At 42.7% G+C, this 16,887-nt stretch overlaps 1 protein-coding gene and 1 pseudogene across 1 annotated transcript; both read right to left on the bottom strand.

Moving 5' to 3' along the window:
- Positions 1-2,575: 2,575 nt before the first annotated feature.
- Positions 2,576-4,169, bottom strand: LOC147444975 (uncharacterized). The gene has a single exon (XM_086527974.1). The coding sequence runs from the start codon at positions 4,073-4,075 to the stop codon at positions 2,894-2,896; it is 1,182 nt and encodes a 393-aa protein (XP_086384100.1). The 5' UTR covers positions 4,076-4,169; the 3' UTR covers positions 2,576-2,893.
- Positions 4,170-13,122: 8,953 nt separating this feature from the next.
- LOC147444974 (deoxyuridine 5'-triphosphate nucleotidohydrolase pseudogene) lies at positions 13,123-13,664 on the bottom strand (annotated as a pseudogene).
- Positions 13,665-16,887: the final 3,223 nt, after the last annotated feature.

Below are 16,887 nucleotides of genomic sequence, written 5' to 3'. Positions count from 1 at the left end.
ATATTTTAATTTGAGCAGTTATGAGAGTCAACCTCTTTCTAATGTCTTTGTCTATCTTTCTCTGTCTCCCTAGCTTCCTTTCATCGATTAGAACCTTTGTGATCTCTCTCTCTCTCTCTCTCTCTCTCTCTCTCTCTCTCCCAACACACACACACACACACACACACATGGAACCTCTCTCTACTCTCTCTCTCTCTCTCTCTCTCTCTCTCTCTCTCACACACACACACACACACACACATATACACAAATACACAGACACACACGTATGTACATGTTGAAATTGACCTATCTACCATCCTAAAAGCTGATTTACACAAGAAGATGTACTCATGCTAAATCTAATAGTGAGTTGTCCACAAAATTCCTCTCTTTGTCAACTCTCTCTCTCTCTCTCTCTCTCTCTCTCTCTCTCTTCAGTGACATACTTGAGTTGCATCAAGATCTACCCCATGGATGGCCGAGCTTTGCCATAAGCACGCAAGCCCTCCTCTCTTTATAAAATATACTCAATGTTTGAGTTTTTGTTGATGTCTTTGTCATGTGCATGTACATACATACATGCACTCACTATAGTAACCGATAAATTGAGAGAGAAGGGACACCAACACAAGTGCCCAATGCCAACAATTTTTCAAGCACTTTAAGAAAGGGTATAGAAGTATCTCTTTATAGTTATTTTTAAAATTTTGAAAGTACACTTGTTTGTTTCCAAAATACACGAATGCCGTTGTGGCAAGCTACGGTAAGTAAAAGTTTGTTAGTATAGTACACCAAATGTGTTCTTGATAGCCTTTGGGAGAGGACAAATGTGTAATCTTCAGCACCTCAAGGCTCCGCTTAAGCTTGAGGTCTTTTTGTAATTTCTTTGAGATTTACATATATTCACTTACTATTGTGATTTTGGCCAAAAAAATTATTTACAAATACACTTTCACAAATTGTTAAAAGATATCAATATTGATCTTAAAAAAAACCCTTTGAAAAACCAAAGAAAAATTTATCTTTAAAAATTAAATTCTCATTAAACAATAAAATATCCACAACAATTGTCTTTTTTTCGTTATGTGCACTTAAGCTGGACCATTTACTTTATGTAAAGTAGAAAGCCTTTTGACTTTACATTTTCTAAAGTCTTTTTGCTATGTGTACTTAAATGGGTTCAGTTACTTTGTGTAAAGTAGAAAGCTTTTGATTTTCAATTCTCAAAAGTCTTTTCATTTCCTGCAATGCTACTATTCACTTTTGCATTTTAAATCTTTCTACCTTTGAGTTTTGCATTTTAAAATAGAGGTCTAATAAGGTTTTCTCTTAAATGATGCAACGAGTGACACATGGAGAGTCTTTCCTTCCTTGAAAAATTTAAGTTGCTTCATATATAGTATAGACTAGTGGTCGCCTTCGGTGGCCTCTCTCTCTCCCCCTCTCTCCCTCTTTATCGCGTGCAAAGGGGTTTGTTTTTGTTTTGGATTTTATAAAGCCTTCAGATCGCAGATTGCGACACGTGTAAAGAGCTCCCCCTTCTACCATATATGTTATGTTATGTTAGTAGATAGTAGATGTTATAGTAGATAGTAGAAGTAGATATAGTAGATAGTAGATGACTATTGTTGAAAACAACGAAGACGCAGAGAGAAAGTAGGCCTCGAAATTTGCCATTGTCGCCATGCTGTTTTGATCGGTCACAAGCGCTAACATCCAATTCTTCTTCTGTAACTAAACCCTCCTCAAACCCACAAAGCTTCTCGCTGTGGTTCAACTCCCGTCCTGAGGATATGCCAGAAACAATCACAACTTGGTTAGTTTGACGATTACTGCTTTAGAGTCTCAACAGAATAGGTCGTGTATAGATTCTAGAGGGAATGGTCAAGAGCTAGTGGTCATTCGTGTCAGAGAGTTTCCTCAACTTAGTTGAAAATCCATCTCTGCCGCCGGATTCAAAGCAAGGCAAAAGAAACATGAAAATAGTTTGTAATCTTGAAAAGGAGGAAGTCGGTCGTATACTTCGCGGATTGCACCAGATGGAGAGCAAATACTTTATGAGTTTGAGAGAGCCAGTAGATGACACCAATTTACATATTTCATCAAGTTGGAAACCAGATCCTACCTTCTGAAGCCATGACAAACTAGTATAGTCAAGCCAATCATCATGCTAATAAAGCATATATAGTGACTAAAATGACAAGAGAGAGACCTGTTTCACCCTTGAGCAAAGGAAAATTGATATCTTTTAAGCCTACAGGTGATATACTCAAGTACAGGCAAAACGTGTCTTTCGAAGCTAAAAGCATTTGATTCTGTATTCGGGGTCTTTGGCTCGACAATATTCCTATGGTTTTTCAGCTCAACAAGACTTTTACTATGCATGCCTTCTCCCTATCACCATGATGAATTCATCTAGAATGGTGAAAACCCAATGATACTACACATTAGTGCTTGAGAACTAAAATAGCCACCAGAAATGCTCTACTCTGTGGCACAATTCAAAACCAACCAGAAGATTTATCTGTTCAATAATCTGCAAGTAGGTATCCTTAAAACACCGTTCTTCTAGAGGCAAATGACACAGAGTATCTGTCATTCAAACAAGGCTATAACAAGTTTCTGTGCTAATCAGGGCAGCACATGACACTGCCACTGCAAAAAAGAAGCGCAAATTCCTTGCATCCAGTTCAAAACAGGACAAGGGCTTCTAAGCAATAGCAACCTTTCCTGTACAGATCGAGGCCTCGCGAGCAATGTAAGTCCTGTTTTTTTGTCTTTCCTACAAAGAAGCTAGCATGCCAAGCAACCAAAGCCATTGATGACCAGTTTGCACTCAGTATATACAGTTGATGAGCGGGGACAATATGGACAATTTATAAGACTATGTTGAGCACAATGAAAGCCTGCTTCATCCATCAAACAAGAACGGATTTATAAACAGACAGAATGGCACGAAAACGCATGTGAGGACAAATTGCTCACAATGATGAATCTCCTGTCGGAAGCTACTGCGTTCATCAGTAACGATAAGAAAAACCTGCCCCCCTTTGTTTAGAAGATAGAATCTAGTCCCACTGCCTCGCTTGATCTCTAAGAAGTGGCACCACTCCATTGTACCAGCCTTCTGATACTCCACAATGACTTTCTCACGCACGAAAAAGTTCTCAAAAGCAGTAATTAGAGTTGCACTGGGCGTGGCAACGACAAAAGCAGAGGGATATTCTGAGCCTTCAGATATAACAATGCAAGACCAATTTGCCAGTCTCTGTGTCATTTGCATATCCACATTCCACTCGTTGGTGGAACCATCAAAAGCATACACGATTGCCTTGCGGACATCCCTCACAAAAATCTGCCCCTGAGAACCAAATCGACACCGACCATCTGGCACAAAATTCTTGTCTAGCCCATCATGGGCTGTCCAAACATGGTGGAAACAGTTATATGACCAACAAGTGCCCTTTTGAAACAAGAAAATCTGTGGCCCCAGAGAGCCCATAAATGTCAAAACCCCATCGGAGGCGTGCATGAATTGACGGAGGGGAAAATAGTCGAGCTTCAGGGACATCATGTTAAAATGCATCCATCGATGAAGTTGGCCTTCATTGACAAGCAGGATAGATGTACCTGAGCTATGAGAGGCATGTATCGAGGGAGAGACTCTCCTGTGTGTGATGTTTTGTATTGAACAAGGCACCGGAGGGAGAAGCCGTAGAAAGGCTCTTGTTGCGATGGGGCGGGGCAACGCAGAAGGGAATGAGAGATCCAAATCAAGAAACTCACATACACTGTAGGAGCCTTGATGAGGTGGGCGATCCAGGATGCGGCAAAGGATGATGGAGGGGTACGGGAAGTGAAGCCGGCGCTGCACATAATAACGCCGGCTAGCGAGAAGAATGAACCAAAGGCGGTTCGCTGCCATGGCTGTAGCATGCGCCTCTGCAGGCAGGCGCAGAAAAACCTCCATGGCGAGGTCGTTAGGGAGACCTGGAAGAAGCTCACAGGGTTTGCGCGATGATAAAAGGCGTCCGTTTTCTTCGATGGAGGGAACGCTTCGCTGCTTTGCCTTTCCTAGCCATTGCATCTCCATAGCCCTGCTTTCCCTTCCTCTCTGTTTTGGAAACGCAATACAGCAGCAGCTGCTCTGCTTCTACACTTCTACTAAAGAAACTACCACACGCACGACTCGCTGGTCAACCCATAGCAAAAGGTCGGAACTGTGTGGGGAAGGCGTCCCACGGGACTATTTGACACCACCTTGTCAGGTGGGATCGGCGGTCCAGTATCTCTGAAAGATGTGGACCGTCCGTTTATTTCCAAGAATAAAAAGATTTCGACCAATCTGCCCCCATGATTTTAACCCACCACCTCCCACACTAAAGACGTCGGCTCTCCCATTAAGCTATCACGCGACACTTGAAAAGAGGGTGAGAACATAGTATGATATGGCAAAAGTGACGAGATGCGAATCATACTGTGTTCACTCGGAGATCACTTTGGAATGGTTGGGGTCACACGGTGATCACTTGAAGATCACTTTAGAATGGTTGGGGTCACACGGTGATCACTTTGGAATAGGTAGGTTCACAGGGTGATCACATCTCAATTGGGAATCACACAAGAATCACTGGGCGATCGCTTGATGTTCACATTGAGTTTCCTTGGGGTTCACTTTGATTGCGATCACATGACGATCACTTGGGGATTAATTCGCCATCAGACGGCGCAAAACCAATCCCGCCGCCCCCAACTAATAGTGACCATTGATCCCACCTGACACAAGTGGTGTCAAATAATCCCGAGGGAAGGTGTCCCTCAGCTTTAAGTGCCACGAGGTCCCAACCATGGGATCAATGGCTCTTGTGCAAAATCAAGGGCGCTCGTAGATCTCGACAGTCGATGCGTAAAAACTAAACTAGAGAGGCGTCGGGCGAACGCTATCCTTTGGCTTGGTGTGTACACCTTTGCCCGCCCATATGGGCAGGGACTCGAGAGACTTTGGTGTTTACAGTCCGTGTCACCCACAGGCGCCAGGCAGACTCTTTTTAGACAGCCTGTTTGGGTGCTACTAAGAAGGGCATCTATCAAACACAGCCTATGGACAAAGGCGTAGAGGACATTCGCACACTCCTATAGCAGTGTTTTCAATGATGAAAGCCAATTTGGTTGATGTGCTGATGTGCATGAAAACGCTCAAAGCGGACAACGATGCAAGAGAGAGAAGGCAAAATGGAGGAGAGAGAACGGCAGAGTTAGCGTAATTCGATCAAAATTGGCAGAGTTAAGATTAGCTTTGCTTCGTTTTCGCTACAAGACAAATGAGGTTGACGACACCTCAACCCTACCATAACCTAGGTGTGAAACCTACCGTAGTCTTGTGAACACTATCTGTGGAGTCCAAACCCTTTTTCACGTAAAATTTTTACATTTTTACGACCTGAGGTGAGGGGGTCAAGCTGGACAAATTCGCGCTCTAACGGACATATGGCAACCACTCAACATATGTACCCACGTCTGGGCGGATACGTGTGACAAGGCCTTGGTGACCTAAAAGTGTGCTTACTACATCCCAACCTTTGGCTTTAATCTATTTTTCCAAAATCCCACCTATGTAAAAGTACACAAATCATTCAAATCTAATATTGACGAGTGCAACTCCTGTTGCATAGTCAAAAGAATTGTTTTTGCATAGTCATCACTGCATGTCCATAAAATTTTTGAAAACAAACAACCCCCCCCCCCCCCCCCCCCCCCCCCCGGGGCACCCCCAATTGACATGGAATTCCCTGATGGAGATTGAGGGTCCACTTTGAAAGGCATCAACGATTGTAATTCCACCATCCGATCGGGCTTGTGAAGGGGGAGCTTTGATAACATCTCAAGAACCCACAAGCAAGGGATGAGGACTACATTTGAAGGAGGCCGTGGGTAGAAAGGGCAATTGTGGGGAGGGAGAAGACGAAGAGAGGCCGATTCAAGAAGGGGCTTGATTTTTCTCCTCCTAACAACCATGCTTGCCACTTGGAGAAGTTGTAATGTCTACTCAGTAGTTTCAATGTTGATGCATTTGTAGCTTGTGCATCGCTGGAGGCAGCAAGAAAGAGGTATGTAGACACATTTGAGTGACTTTTTTTTAATTCCCAAAAATAACATTTTTGTCATGTGAGACTCGACGTTAAATAGTCTACAGAACATCAAGAATTTCTTTTTTTCAAGTGTACACCACATTTGGTGTACATATCAACCAAAACATACAAAGTTTTCTTGGTTCCCCTAATCCCAATCTCATCCTGGATATGTTTACCTATTTCAACTTCATAATACCGCATGCCTTCAAGATGCAAGCAAAGGTGATTGCATATAGAGAGAGACCCTCGCTTCAAGTCCTCTATTAGCAAGTGAGAACTTCTTTGCCTTGTTGATGTTGGGCTTGCAAAAAGTGTATTCCAAGTCTGACCTCTGGGACCAAAAAAGGGTCAAATATGCAAGTGTGTTGTTCTTTGTTTGAGGCAACGGAAATTTTCCCTCATGTTATCAAAGTATGTTTGAAATTTAGTGTCAAAGAATCTAATTCTTTCTTTAGATTTAGCGGAGCTTTAACTTATGAAAACATAGAGTTTTCTTTAAGAGAAACACAAGAGGAGACAGTAGGTTGTGCTAGGCTGATTTCTTCACACAATTACACATTAAAACACTAGAATCATACACATTATTCAAAGAGGATACCAAAATTAACATTGACAACTCGATGAGGCCCGGATTGGCTTGAAGCCGGTCCCTCCTCTAGAAGGTCTTTGTATTATAATTCTCTCTCCAAGAGAGCTTTGATTACAATATATTCCTAAGCCCTAGATACCCCGACAGGGAGAAAGAATTGTGGGGTAAGAGGTAGATGAGGGTGAAAGAAGCATTTTTCAAGTAAGAGAATTTGTATTCCGTATACGCTTACTCAAGGGCAAGCTCTTAGCATAGCTTAACCTAATAGAGTAGTGGAGATAAAGAAGATGTAGCTTTCACTTTCTCAGATTTGCATCCATAGCCAAGTGCTTGAGCATGATGTTCTCCTCTTGAGCGCCCACGAGAGAGAGAGAGAGAGAGAGAGAGAGAGAGAGAGAGAGAGCTTTCTTTGCCAACTTGGGCACTTGAGAGAGTGTGTGAGAGGAGAAAGAGAGGAAAAATCCCAACAACCCTTCCTTATATGCTCATAGAAGTTTACAACTGTTACCATATACATGTGGTAGTGATGTGTGTGAACACAGTTAGGACAGTCGGGGCATTTTTTCCCTCTCTAGGAGGTTTTTCCCCCCGTGCATTGTATATACGCCCATCATTCAAGGGCTATCTATCTTTCCATTGCGCACTAAGTAATACACTCTCTGTTGTGTGCCTTGAGCTTCCTTCGTCTTCTCCAAGCTGTGTGTTTTCTGTGAGCTTTGGCGAGCATTCTGATTCGGGCTCAAATTTCTGATTCAGACTCATTTCGGCCTCCGTTTTCACTACATGCAGTATTGTGCAGGCTATTTCATCATTTTGTGCAGAATTTGTCAGCACCATTTTTTGCATAACAGGTCCCTTACAATGTTCTACGGTTTGTGCTAGAACATGCTGTTCCCGCTTCGTTTCTCCTCTTTTCGGGCAGTTTTCACATCAGGTGCAACATTTACCATGGCTGAAAACAACACAGATGTGTTCAAGATGTTTGTTGTTGAGGACAGATTGGATGGGGACAATTACCCTATGTGGGTCCTTGTGTCGAAGGGCGTCTGGAATATTGTGCAGGGCATTGATGTACGTCCTTGTTTTGAGGATGCAGGCAATGTTGAGGATGTTGCAAGTCTTGCTGCAAGGATTTCTGTTGTTAGAGTTGTTTTTCCCAGAGCTGAGCAAGATCGTTGGGATGTAAAAGATGCGCAGGCTCATGCATTGAATTGCATTGTCTGTGAAGCGCACTATTACTCCCCACATTCGTTCTGCGAAATCTGCCAAACACGCTTGGGATATTCTGGCAGGTCTTTATGCAAGTCGTAATGAGGCAAAAATTGCATCGCTGCATAAAGAGCTAGAGTCGAAGATTATGCATGAGGAAGATGATATGGACACTTTCCTTGCTAGTGTCAAGGATATCAATGAGCAAGTTATTTCTTTAGGTGAAGTCATTTCAGACAGTTCCCTTGGTGCAGATTGTTCTTGATGCCTTGCCAGATTCTTACCAGACTTTTGCTAGTACTTGGAGACTTATGACCCAAGGAAATCCTGATGTCTGCCATGTTTGATTGCCACAAAAACACTTAAATGTGACGTCAAAAGCTCAAGGGATGTCGTTGGATCGCTCCGGTACCTAATCCACCTCACACTGGGTAACCCGGTCCCTAGTGCTTGGCTTCACAAAACCTCACGACCCTATAAAGGCTGCAATCCCAATTATACGACTGCCTCAAGTGTTGCCCACGATTTGCACATACATAGGCGGTTGGCCATAAGGACCTACATCCCTTTTACATTCACTACTTGCAGAATAGGCATATTTCATAGAATTGGGAGCATAAGAGCGCTTGCTCCTCCATGGGGGCACCAAAATGATGATAGCGTGCAAACAAGAAGAAAAATGAGAACCTCTATATCCTTGCACACATCACATCGTTGGAAAGAAACACCATAAAGCTCCAGAAAACACCTATACCGAACGCCTGTAAAGTCGGGCGAGAAACAACTCTAACCCAAACCATGATTAAAATTACTGAAAACCAAAACCATAAACACAAAGCTTGTGTTGTGTAGATCTCCATAGAGTATCCATATGCTTGATTCGGATAATAGATGAGAGAGTTACAAGCTTTCGAAGATGGGAGTCTCTCAAAGAGCTCCAAAAAAACAAGTCTCTGTAAGCAAAAAGGGTGTGTAGAGAATTGCAGCTAAAATAATGGGGGAATTTTCTACTTTATTGGAGTGGATTTATCTTCCTTATCTTAGCGGACATCCTTCTCTCTCATCTCCCCTTTTTCTTGGCTCATTTTGACCATTTTTTGGGAAAGGGGGGGCTCCATGTCGGTCACTTTGACTTGGGGAGTGGGCAATGTGGAGTGTCCAATGGCCAAAACAAAGTCCCAGGCGCTTGTCCAGCTGGTGGGAACCCAAAATGGGAGCCCCCTCTCTCCCCCAACACCCACAAGCCCCCATTGGCAAGGCAAGAGAGCACCATTTCTCCCTTTGATTCAAGCTTAGGGGGTACCCACTCCCCCCTTTATACCCCCCATTTTCCACTTGCCCCCCCATGTGGAATTACTTCATTGCCACTTGGCACCATCCTCCCACCTCCCCACCTAAGCACACCAGTTTTCTGTTTTGCTCCCCATACCGAGCAATCTTGGCGGAAGCGTGGCGTATGACTCCGAGCACCAAATGTGATGCCATAAACCACGGCTTGGAGCTTATCACTTCAGCTATCTCCAGAAATACTCGACCACGTCATTTCTAATTGAATCTATCAAATTGGCCCACTTGCCTTTCCTCGCATGCGTCTGCAACCACTTTCTAAGTAAGGGACTGCCCACTTCAAATGCATGTAGTTCATGATATATGAGTCCGATCCACAGGCTATCAAGCGCGACTGAAAACACTCATTGATAACCACCTTTTGAAAGTTCGACCAACCCGAAACTCCAGCAAATAACTTAACAGGACCAAGCCTTTATACATAAATTTTGCAGGGGCACTCTGAAAGCTCAAAGCATTACGTACACCTATATACTCGAGGCTAGTGAGCAAGCTTTTTAGCATAGATCAGTGACTTTATGTTCACTCAAAACATGTCTGATAGCGTCCTAAAGGGGGAAAAACTGCCCCGGTGGTCCTAAGTGTGTTCACACACATCACTACCACATGTGTATGGTAACAAATCCCCCCTGGGAGTGATGCGGTGAATGAGAGCTAGCACATAGAGTAAAGGGAAGTGCCTTTACTCTAACAAGACAATGCCTTTGTGGAAAGATCTGCAAGGGTGTCCTATGTTGTCACATAAGCAATCTGATCTCTTTTGCTAAGAGCCTCTCCCTGACATAGTGGTAATGCACCTCAATGTGCTTTGTGAGAGCATGAAAAACTGGGTTCCTCGCAAGTGCCAATGCACTTTGACTATTGGTGTAAATAGTGTCGGCAGTGTCCTGTCCAACACCCATGTCAACCATAAGGCATTCGAGCCATACACACTCAACTATAGCTGTGAAGACTCCCTTGTACTTAGCCTCACAACTTGAAGTGTCCACAGTAGGTTGCTTCTTGCTCAACCATGATATACATGAACTGCCAAGCATGAAACAAAAACCACTTGTGGAGACTCGTGTGTCAAAACTACCAGCCCAATCTGAGTCCGAAAAAGCATGTAAGCCTGGCGGCAATGATCCATCCTTGGGATAAAACAAGCCAAGATATAAAGTGCCACTCAAGTAGCAGAAAATCCTCTTGACAGCTTGCCAATGCTTAGACCCTGGGCTATGCATAAATCTGTTGACCTGTGAAAGTGCAAACTGAATATCCGGCCTCATGTTGCATAGATAAATGAGGCATCCAACAGAAGTTTGGTAAAGAGTGACATCTGCACAATCACCAGCATCATGAAGACTCAGTTTCAAACCAGTTTCCATGGGAGTGGGAATAGGTTTTCAATCCTTAAGTCCAAACTTACATAGCAATGTCTCTATGTAACTTTTCTGACATAAGGAAATACCACCATCACATTGCTTAAATTTTATAACCAAGTAATGATGCAACATCCCCAAATATTTCATCTTGAAAGTAGAATTCAAATCAGCCTTAAATTCAACAATATGTCTCTCATTTGGTCCAGTGATCAGCAAATCATCTACTTAAAGAACCACAATGAGAAATACATCACCCTCACGCTTTACATAAATGTGCTTTCTCCTAGACTGTTACGAAAGCCTTGTTTGAATAAATGAGTGTCAACCTTCTCATACCAAGCACGAGGAGATTGCTTCAACCCATACAAAGCTTTGTTACATTTGCACACCTTATCCTCTTTTCCTTTCTTGAAAAAACCGCAAGGCTGCATTACATACAATTTCTCAAATACGTCACCATTCAAGAAAGCAGTAACAATGTCTGACTGATGTACATCCCAACCATAATGAGATGCCAAGGCACATAGAAAACACACAGTAGTCGTATGACAAGTAGGAGCAAAAGTATTTTCATAATCTATGTCTTTTTACTATGCATAACCCTTTGCAACAAGTCGAGCCTTATAGTGATCAGTCTCACCATTTGGCTTGCGTTTCAACTTGTAAACCCACTTCCTACCAATGGCCTTTTTTCCAGGAGGCAAATCACATAAAATCCATGCGTCATTTTTTATAAGTTCATCATATTTTGATTGCATGGCAGCCATCCAATTTTTTGAATTTTGTGCTTCATCAAAAGACAGAGGTTCCTCAACATCATGTAAGCTAGACATAGCCAAAGCATCAAATCTGATGCATAAGATGCATGGCGAGAGCTTAAATGAGTGCGATTAGACAAAGGTGCATCCAATTTATTGTCACGTAATGTATGCACCAGCCATTTTGGCATACCTCTAGCTGGCTCATTTTTAGCCCTTTCCTCATCCAGTACATCATGTACATCTGCATCAGTAATAGGTTGATCTGTAACATTCTCAAAAACCCCCATAGGCTGTATGTTTGCCTCTTTGGAATTTACATTTGAACTTCCACCACTAAAAAGAGGCAACAAAGTGTCATAAATCTCCTGTGAGATTATATTATTGTCTCTAGTACACGACAGCAAGGACTGAATAGAATCTTCCACAAACACATCTCGTGAAACCAGAATACTCTTTGTTTGTGGATGATACAACCTATCACCTTTGCTTTTAGCACTATAACCAACAAAAATACATTTGATAGCCTTACCATCCAATTTTTTGCGTTGTGTTTGTGGCACCAAAGCATATGCCAAACAACCAAAAACATGCATGTGCTCAATAGAAGGCTTTCTATTATGCCGAGTCTTACCAAGCACCAAGCAAACTCTACCCAGCGAACACAAAAACAGAGAGAGAGAGAGAGAGAGAGAGAGAGAGAGAGAGAGAGCCCCATGAAAATAATCTCATGGTTTTAAATTTATAATCCATGCGCTTGTCAACCCGTCTCCTCAAATCCCATGTTATATTACCCAAGGGTATTTAATTCTCTTTTCCTTAAAAGTGGTCATTATTAACTGTGGCAGGAAATTGAGGGACTTACAACACACAATAGTGGTAGGTTGTCCAAGTTTGTATTGATTGGCATTGCTGCTAGCAGGGAGTGATATAGGCATGGTGCCTATCAAATGTTGTAAACAATTTTAAGGCTTTTTGAAGCTATTTAAAAATGCTTCTTTTTAGCCTTCCTTTGGACGCATGCCTTTAATAAAAATAGCACGCACATAAAAAAGCTAATTTGTCGAGCACAAAGAGACAAGAGCAAGGAGTGCAAGGTATGCTGCTACATTGATATCTCTCTCTCTCTCTCTCTCTCTCTCTCTCTCTCTCTCTCTCTCTCGTTTGTGGACAACATCAGCACAAAGCTAATTTGCCAATAGTAGCAGCGCAAAGAGACGAGAGTAAGGAGTGCAAGGTATGATGCTACTACTCTCTCTCTCTCTCTCTCTCTCTCTCTCTCTCTCTCTCTCTCTCTCTCTTTGTCTCTCTCTCTCTCAACAGTAATGCAAAGAGATGAGAGCAAGGAGTGCAAGGTACGTTGCTACAACTCTCTCTCTCTCTCTCTCTCTCTCTCTCTCTCAAAACAAAAAGAAAAGCTCATTTCTGAGCTAGCTATATATAACGAGATGAAAAGGCCACATAAGTTGAAAGTGATTTCAAGATTCACTGTAAAAGATACCACCACAAACGAGAGAAAGAAACCGATGTGCCTTTACTTATGCTCCTAGCATGTATAGGTTAGTTTGAAAAGAAACGAAGGGAGAATCAAGGATGATGCTTGTGCCGACACTGAAAAGGGAAGGGGAAGGGGAGGCGAAGTCGACATCGAACAGATGCAACATCAAAGCAGAAGGTGAAGGCGGTGGGGATGAAGTAGCGAGGGAGGCGAAGACGACGCATGACAAGAGTAACCCGCTCTCTCACCATATAACAACTGCTTCTAAATCATCCACCTCCATAACCTCTGGTTTTAACGATCCTTTCAAAAATAAGGTGAGCAACATGATTCTCGGCATTGGTAGTAAAGTCGTGATCAAAAAATTGAAGAGAACCACCCCAACGGGTCGACCACGGTAATCGGCATCGAGATCACTCCTGTGTCAACATCAATAGAATGTTTCCACGCAATACCAGATCCATGCGCTAAGCGTGCATATGTCCCTTCTGGAATTGCAATGCAGACGTTAGTTTTGGTAAGAGCTTTCCACGAGCAGGTACAACATCATGCACTGGAAACGTCATAACCTGCAGCCAAGGTGGAGCCGCAAGAGGGCGTGATCACGTTCGTAGAGAGCTTCTTGACGAGGAGTATGGTGGGTGGTTCCATTGGAGACAGGTACCTCCAGCTTGGCAAGCTTGGAGATGGGTTCCATCGGCTCTGCTCTGCTGCCATGGTGAGCTTCTTCATGAAAGAACTCGCCGGTGAATGCATAGAGGATCGATGCAGCTGCAAAAGGGCTCTCTCTCTCTCTCTCTCTCTCTCTCTCTCTCTCTCTCTCTGTCTGTGTGTGCGCCGACGTTGGCAAGTTAGTGACAGCTTGGCTCCATAACTCGACGGCCTTGTTCCAAAACGATGAAAATCATTTGAAGTTATATTGAGGTGGGTCGTCAAACATGGGCACCGAGGAGGTGGGAGGACTAGCCTTCGAGTACACAAGCAGCGATTTCGCGCAGCAGGGCCGGGTGTAGCTAGGAATATCACAAAAGTTCAATTGGGACATACTCCCTAAGTACTCCGCGCCGGCGCGGAAGCAGTTAATACAGAGTCCCGAGCATGGGCATCGAGGAGCTGATGCCAAGGACTAGCCTTTGAGTACATAGGGAGCCAGTTCACGCACCTACCTGTGTAGGACGAGCACACAGGTTCAATCAAACACACTCCTTAACTATTCCGCGTCGGCGTGGAAGCAATTAAGATAGAGTCCCGATTAAGAGAACTAGGCAGTCCTCGCAGCCTGCCTGGTGTAGGAGGAGCACAGATACACTCTTAACTTTCCCGGGTCGACGAGGAAGCAATTAAGATAGAGTCCCACTTCAGGTCACCCAAAAGCGTACTGAACTTCAAACAATAATCTCAATCTCCTTGTCTCTTGAACATTCCGAGTCGGCTTAGAGGATATTAGGCAACTGGATAACCCTTTACTCTTGAGCATTCCTAATCGGCACCCAGTCGGCACCGAGGCTATTAGGTAAGTGAGCTTACTTTGATGTGCTTATTTATCATCCATGTGTTAATCTTCTCGATCCTATCTATTCGAACATGGCCATTCAACATACCGTGTCGATGCGGAATAATTTAAGGCATGATCCCAGTTAACAAAAATGAGAAAATGCTCTTAAAGTAAATCCTCAATTAAATGAATAAAAAGGCATAAACATCTTTATTTACTCTATCATGTACCACATATAAACCTTTCCTCAAGTTCTAACTCGTTGACAAGTTTGGAATTTTTAGAATGAAGAGAAGCAAGTTTGTTAGGCAAGCCCCCTAACCTTGCTTAAACACGTGCTCCTATCCCTTGCTACCTTAAAATAAGACTTTATTTTAAATTGTCTCATGTAGACGCGAAATCAACTAGAGTAGTGTCCATGTGGTTTTTGTTACATTTGTAAACATCAAGAGTCATGCTTTGGTGTCTCTTTGGTGGATTACATGCTCTGCACATAGTTGAACAACGCGATGTGACGATGGCTAGGGTTGGAAAACAAAAAAAATGCAGCTCTTTCAAGACTATATGAAAATAACATAGCTGTAGCTTGAGACATTGAAGAGGTTTTAATGATAATAAGTTGAGAGAGTGCATATTAGAAGGAAAATGGAGCATAGAGGCATAGTTCATTAACATTATGGAGGAAAATTGAACCCGAAAATAAGTTGAGAGAGGTATAGTCAATTGAGGTTCGGGAAAAAAACACAACCTCTTGAAATTTTCCTTCCCTAGGTTTTGGCCTTTTCAAACTTAGTATCTTGAAGAGCATGACTCATGTAAAAAAACACAGGTGGTTTGTCTTTCCCAAGAGATTGTGGTTTGTAAAAAGTGGTTTTTGATTTCCTCCATGCCCTTTGAGTAGGTGTGTTGTAATTCACACTTTGAAGAACTGCTAGTGTCACAGCTGCACAAGTGACTTCATAAAGACCAATGTCTTTTTACAACCAACTGAGGCACACATACTTGCATATTTAGCCTCATAAAGATTTTTTGTTCTTGGGACAAAAGCACCTCACTCGTCTTGAGCAACAAATATTTCTCCCTAGTGTGACACTATTGGAATCTCATCGCGCAACACTGACAAAAGTAGAGTTGTTCTAGGGATTGTGAGTTTTTGTGGGGCCAGAGTTCTAGCATAGCAACGGCTTTTTGAGCTAAGTTTTATGGTCCTCTATGGATTGGCTATTTTTTTGGATTTCGTGTAATTTCCATTGCAAGATGTGTTCCTATTATACTTGCAATGTTTCAATAGCTTATGTTACTTAATTAATTAGGAATTTATATTGTCACAATGATCACCTTCTATTGATTGACCATTTTGTTGGACCGCCTGCACTTGACCTTATGGTGGGGCTTAATATAAAAATTCTTTTTGTGTTACAATTCTCTTTACTTTTGCTCGGAAAAATGTTGTGCTCGGTTTTTTCCGCTCGATGTATGGATTTCCTCTATCATGCCATGCTTCATATGGAGTAATAGACTGTAAAGCTTTTGTATTAGTACATAAGTGGCACACATGATGGCCTCAAGCCAAAACGAATGCGGCAAAGCTTGAATTTTGACCATACATCGTGCCATTTGTGTAAGTGACATGTTTTTTCTTTCAAAAACACCATTTTTCTGAGGCGTATAAGGCACTGTACCTTGGTGTTTTATCCCACAACTAGCTAGAAATGCATTAAATGTGTGAGACATATACTCCCCCCCTCAATCGGAACGGAGGGTGCCCATAGTACATTTTCAGCCATAGCCAAAAATTGTTTGAAGCACATAAAAACTTTGGACTTTGCCTTAAGCGGAAATACACATGCATGCCTGGAGTAATCATTAATGAAAGTCACGAAGTAAAGGTAATTTCCCAAGGACGGAGTTTGCATGGCCCCACAAACATCACTATGTACAAGCTGCAACCTGCATGTGGCCCTAACTAAGCTGCAACCTGCACGTGGCCCTAACCAAACCATCCTTTGGAAACTTAGAACGCTACATCTTACCCAAAATAAAGCCTTCACAAACATGTTTGATAGGTGCTTCAAGAGGCGGCAAAGAAGCAACCATATCAGATTTCTGCAAACGCAGCAAACTGACAAAATTCAGATGACCAAAACGTGCATGCCAAAGTTTTGCATCTGAAATAGCCTTTGAATCCACAACTGCATTCGCAAAATTCTTCCCACACTTGTCATACAAAGTGAGCTTATACAGCCCACGGCATAAAATTCCAGATGCAACAATTTCATCACCGAAACTGAGAACATATATATTACATCTGTCATCCACAAATTTGACTACAAGACCAAGTCTAGCAAGTGCAGATACAGGCAAACAATAAGCACAATCTTTCCAACTCCCTGAACCGGATAAGAGTCATTGTTGGCACAAGTGACTGAATTCCCATGAGGGACAGACTCAAGAGAGGTGAACAAATCACGATGTGAGGTAATGTGCTTTGTAGCACCACTGTCAAAATACCAC

Source organism: Adiantum capillus-veneris, chromosome 13, assembly GCF_014529385.1.
Source record: "Adiantum capillus-veneris isolate H3 chromosome 13, ASM1452938v2, whole genome shotgun sequence".
In the NCBI taxonomy this organism is placed as follows: domain Eukaryota; kingdom Viridiplantae; phylum Streptophyta; class Polypodiopsida; order Polypodiales; family Pteridaceae; genus Adiantum; species Adiantum capillus-veneris.
The sequence above is the reverse complement of the archived record's forward strand: the minus strand, read 5'-3'. Positions and strand labels throughout refer to the sequence as shown.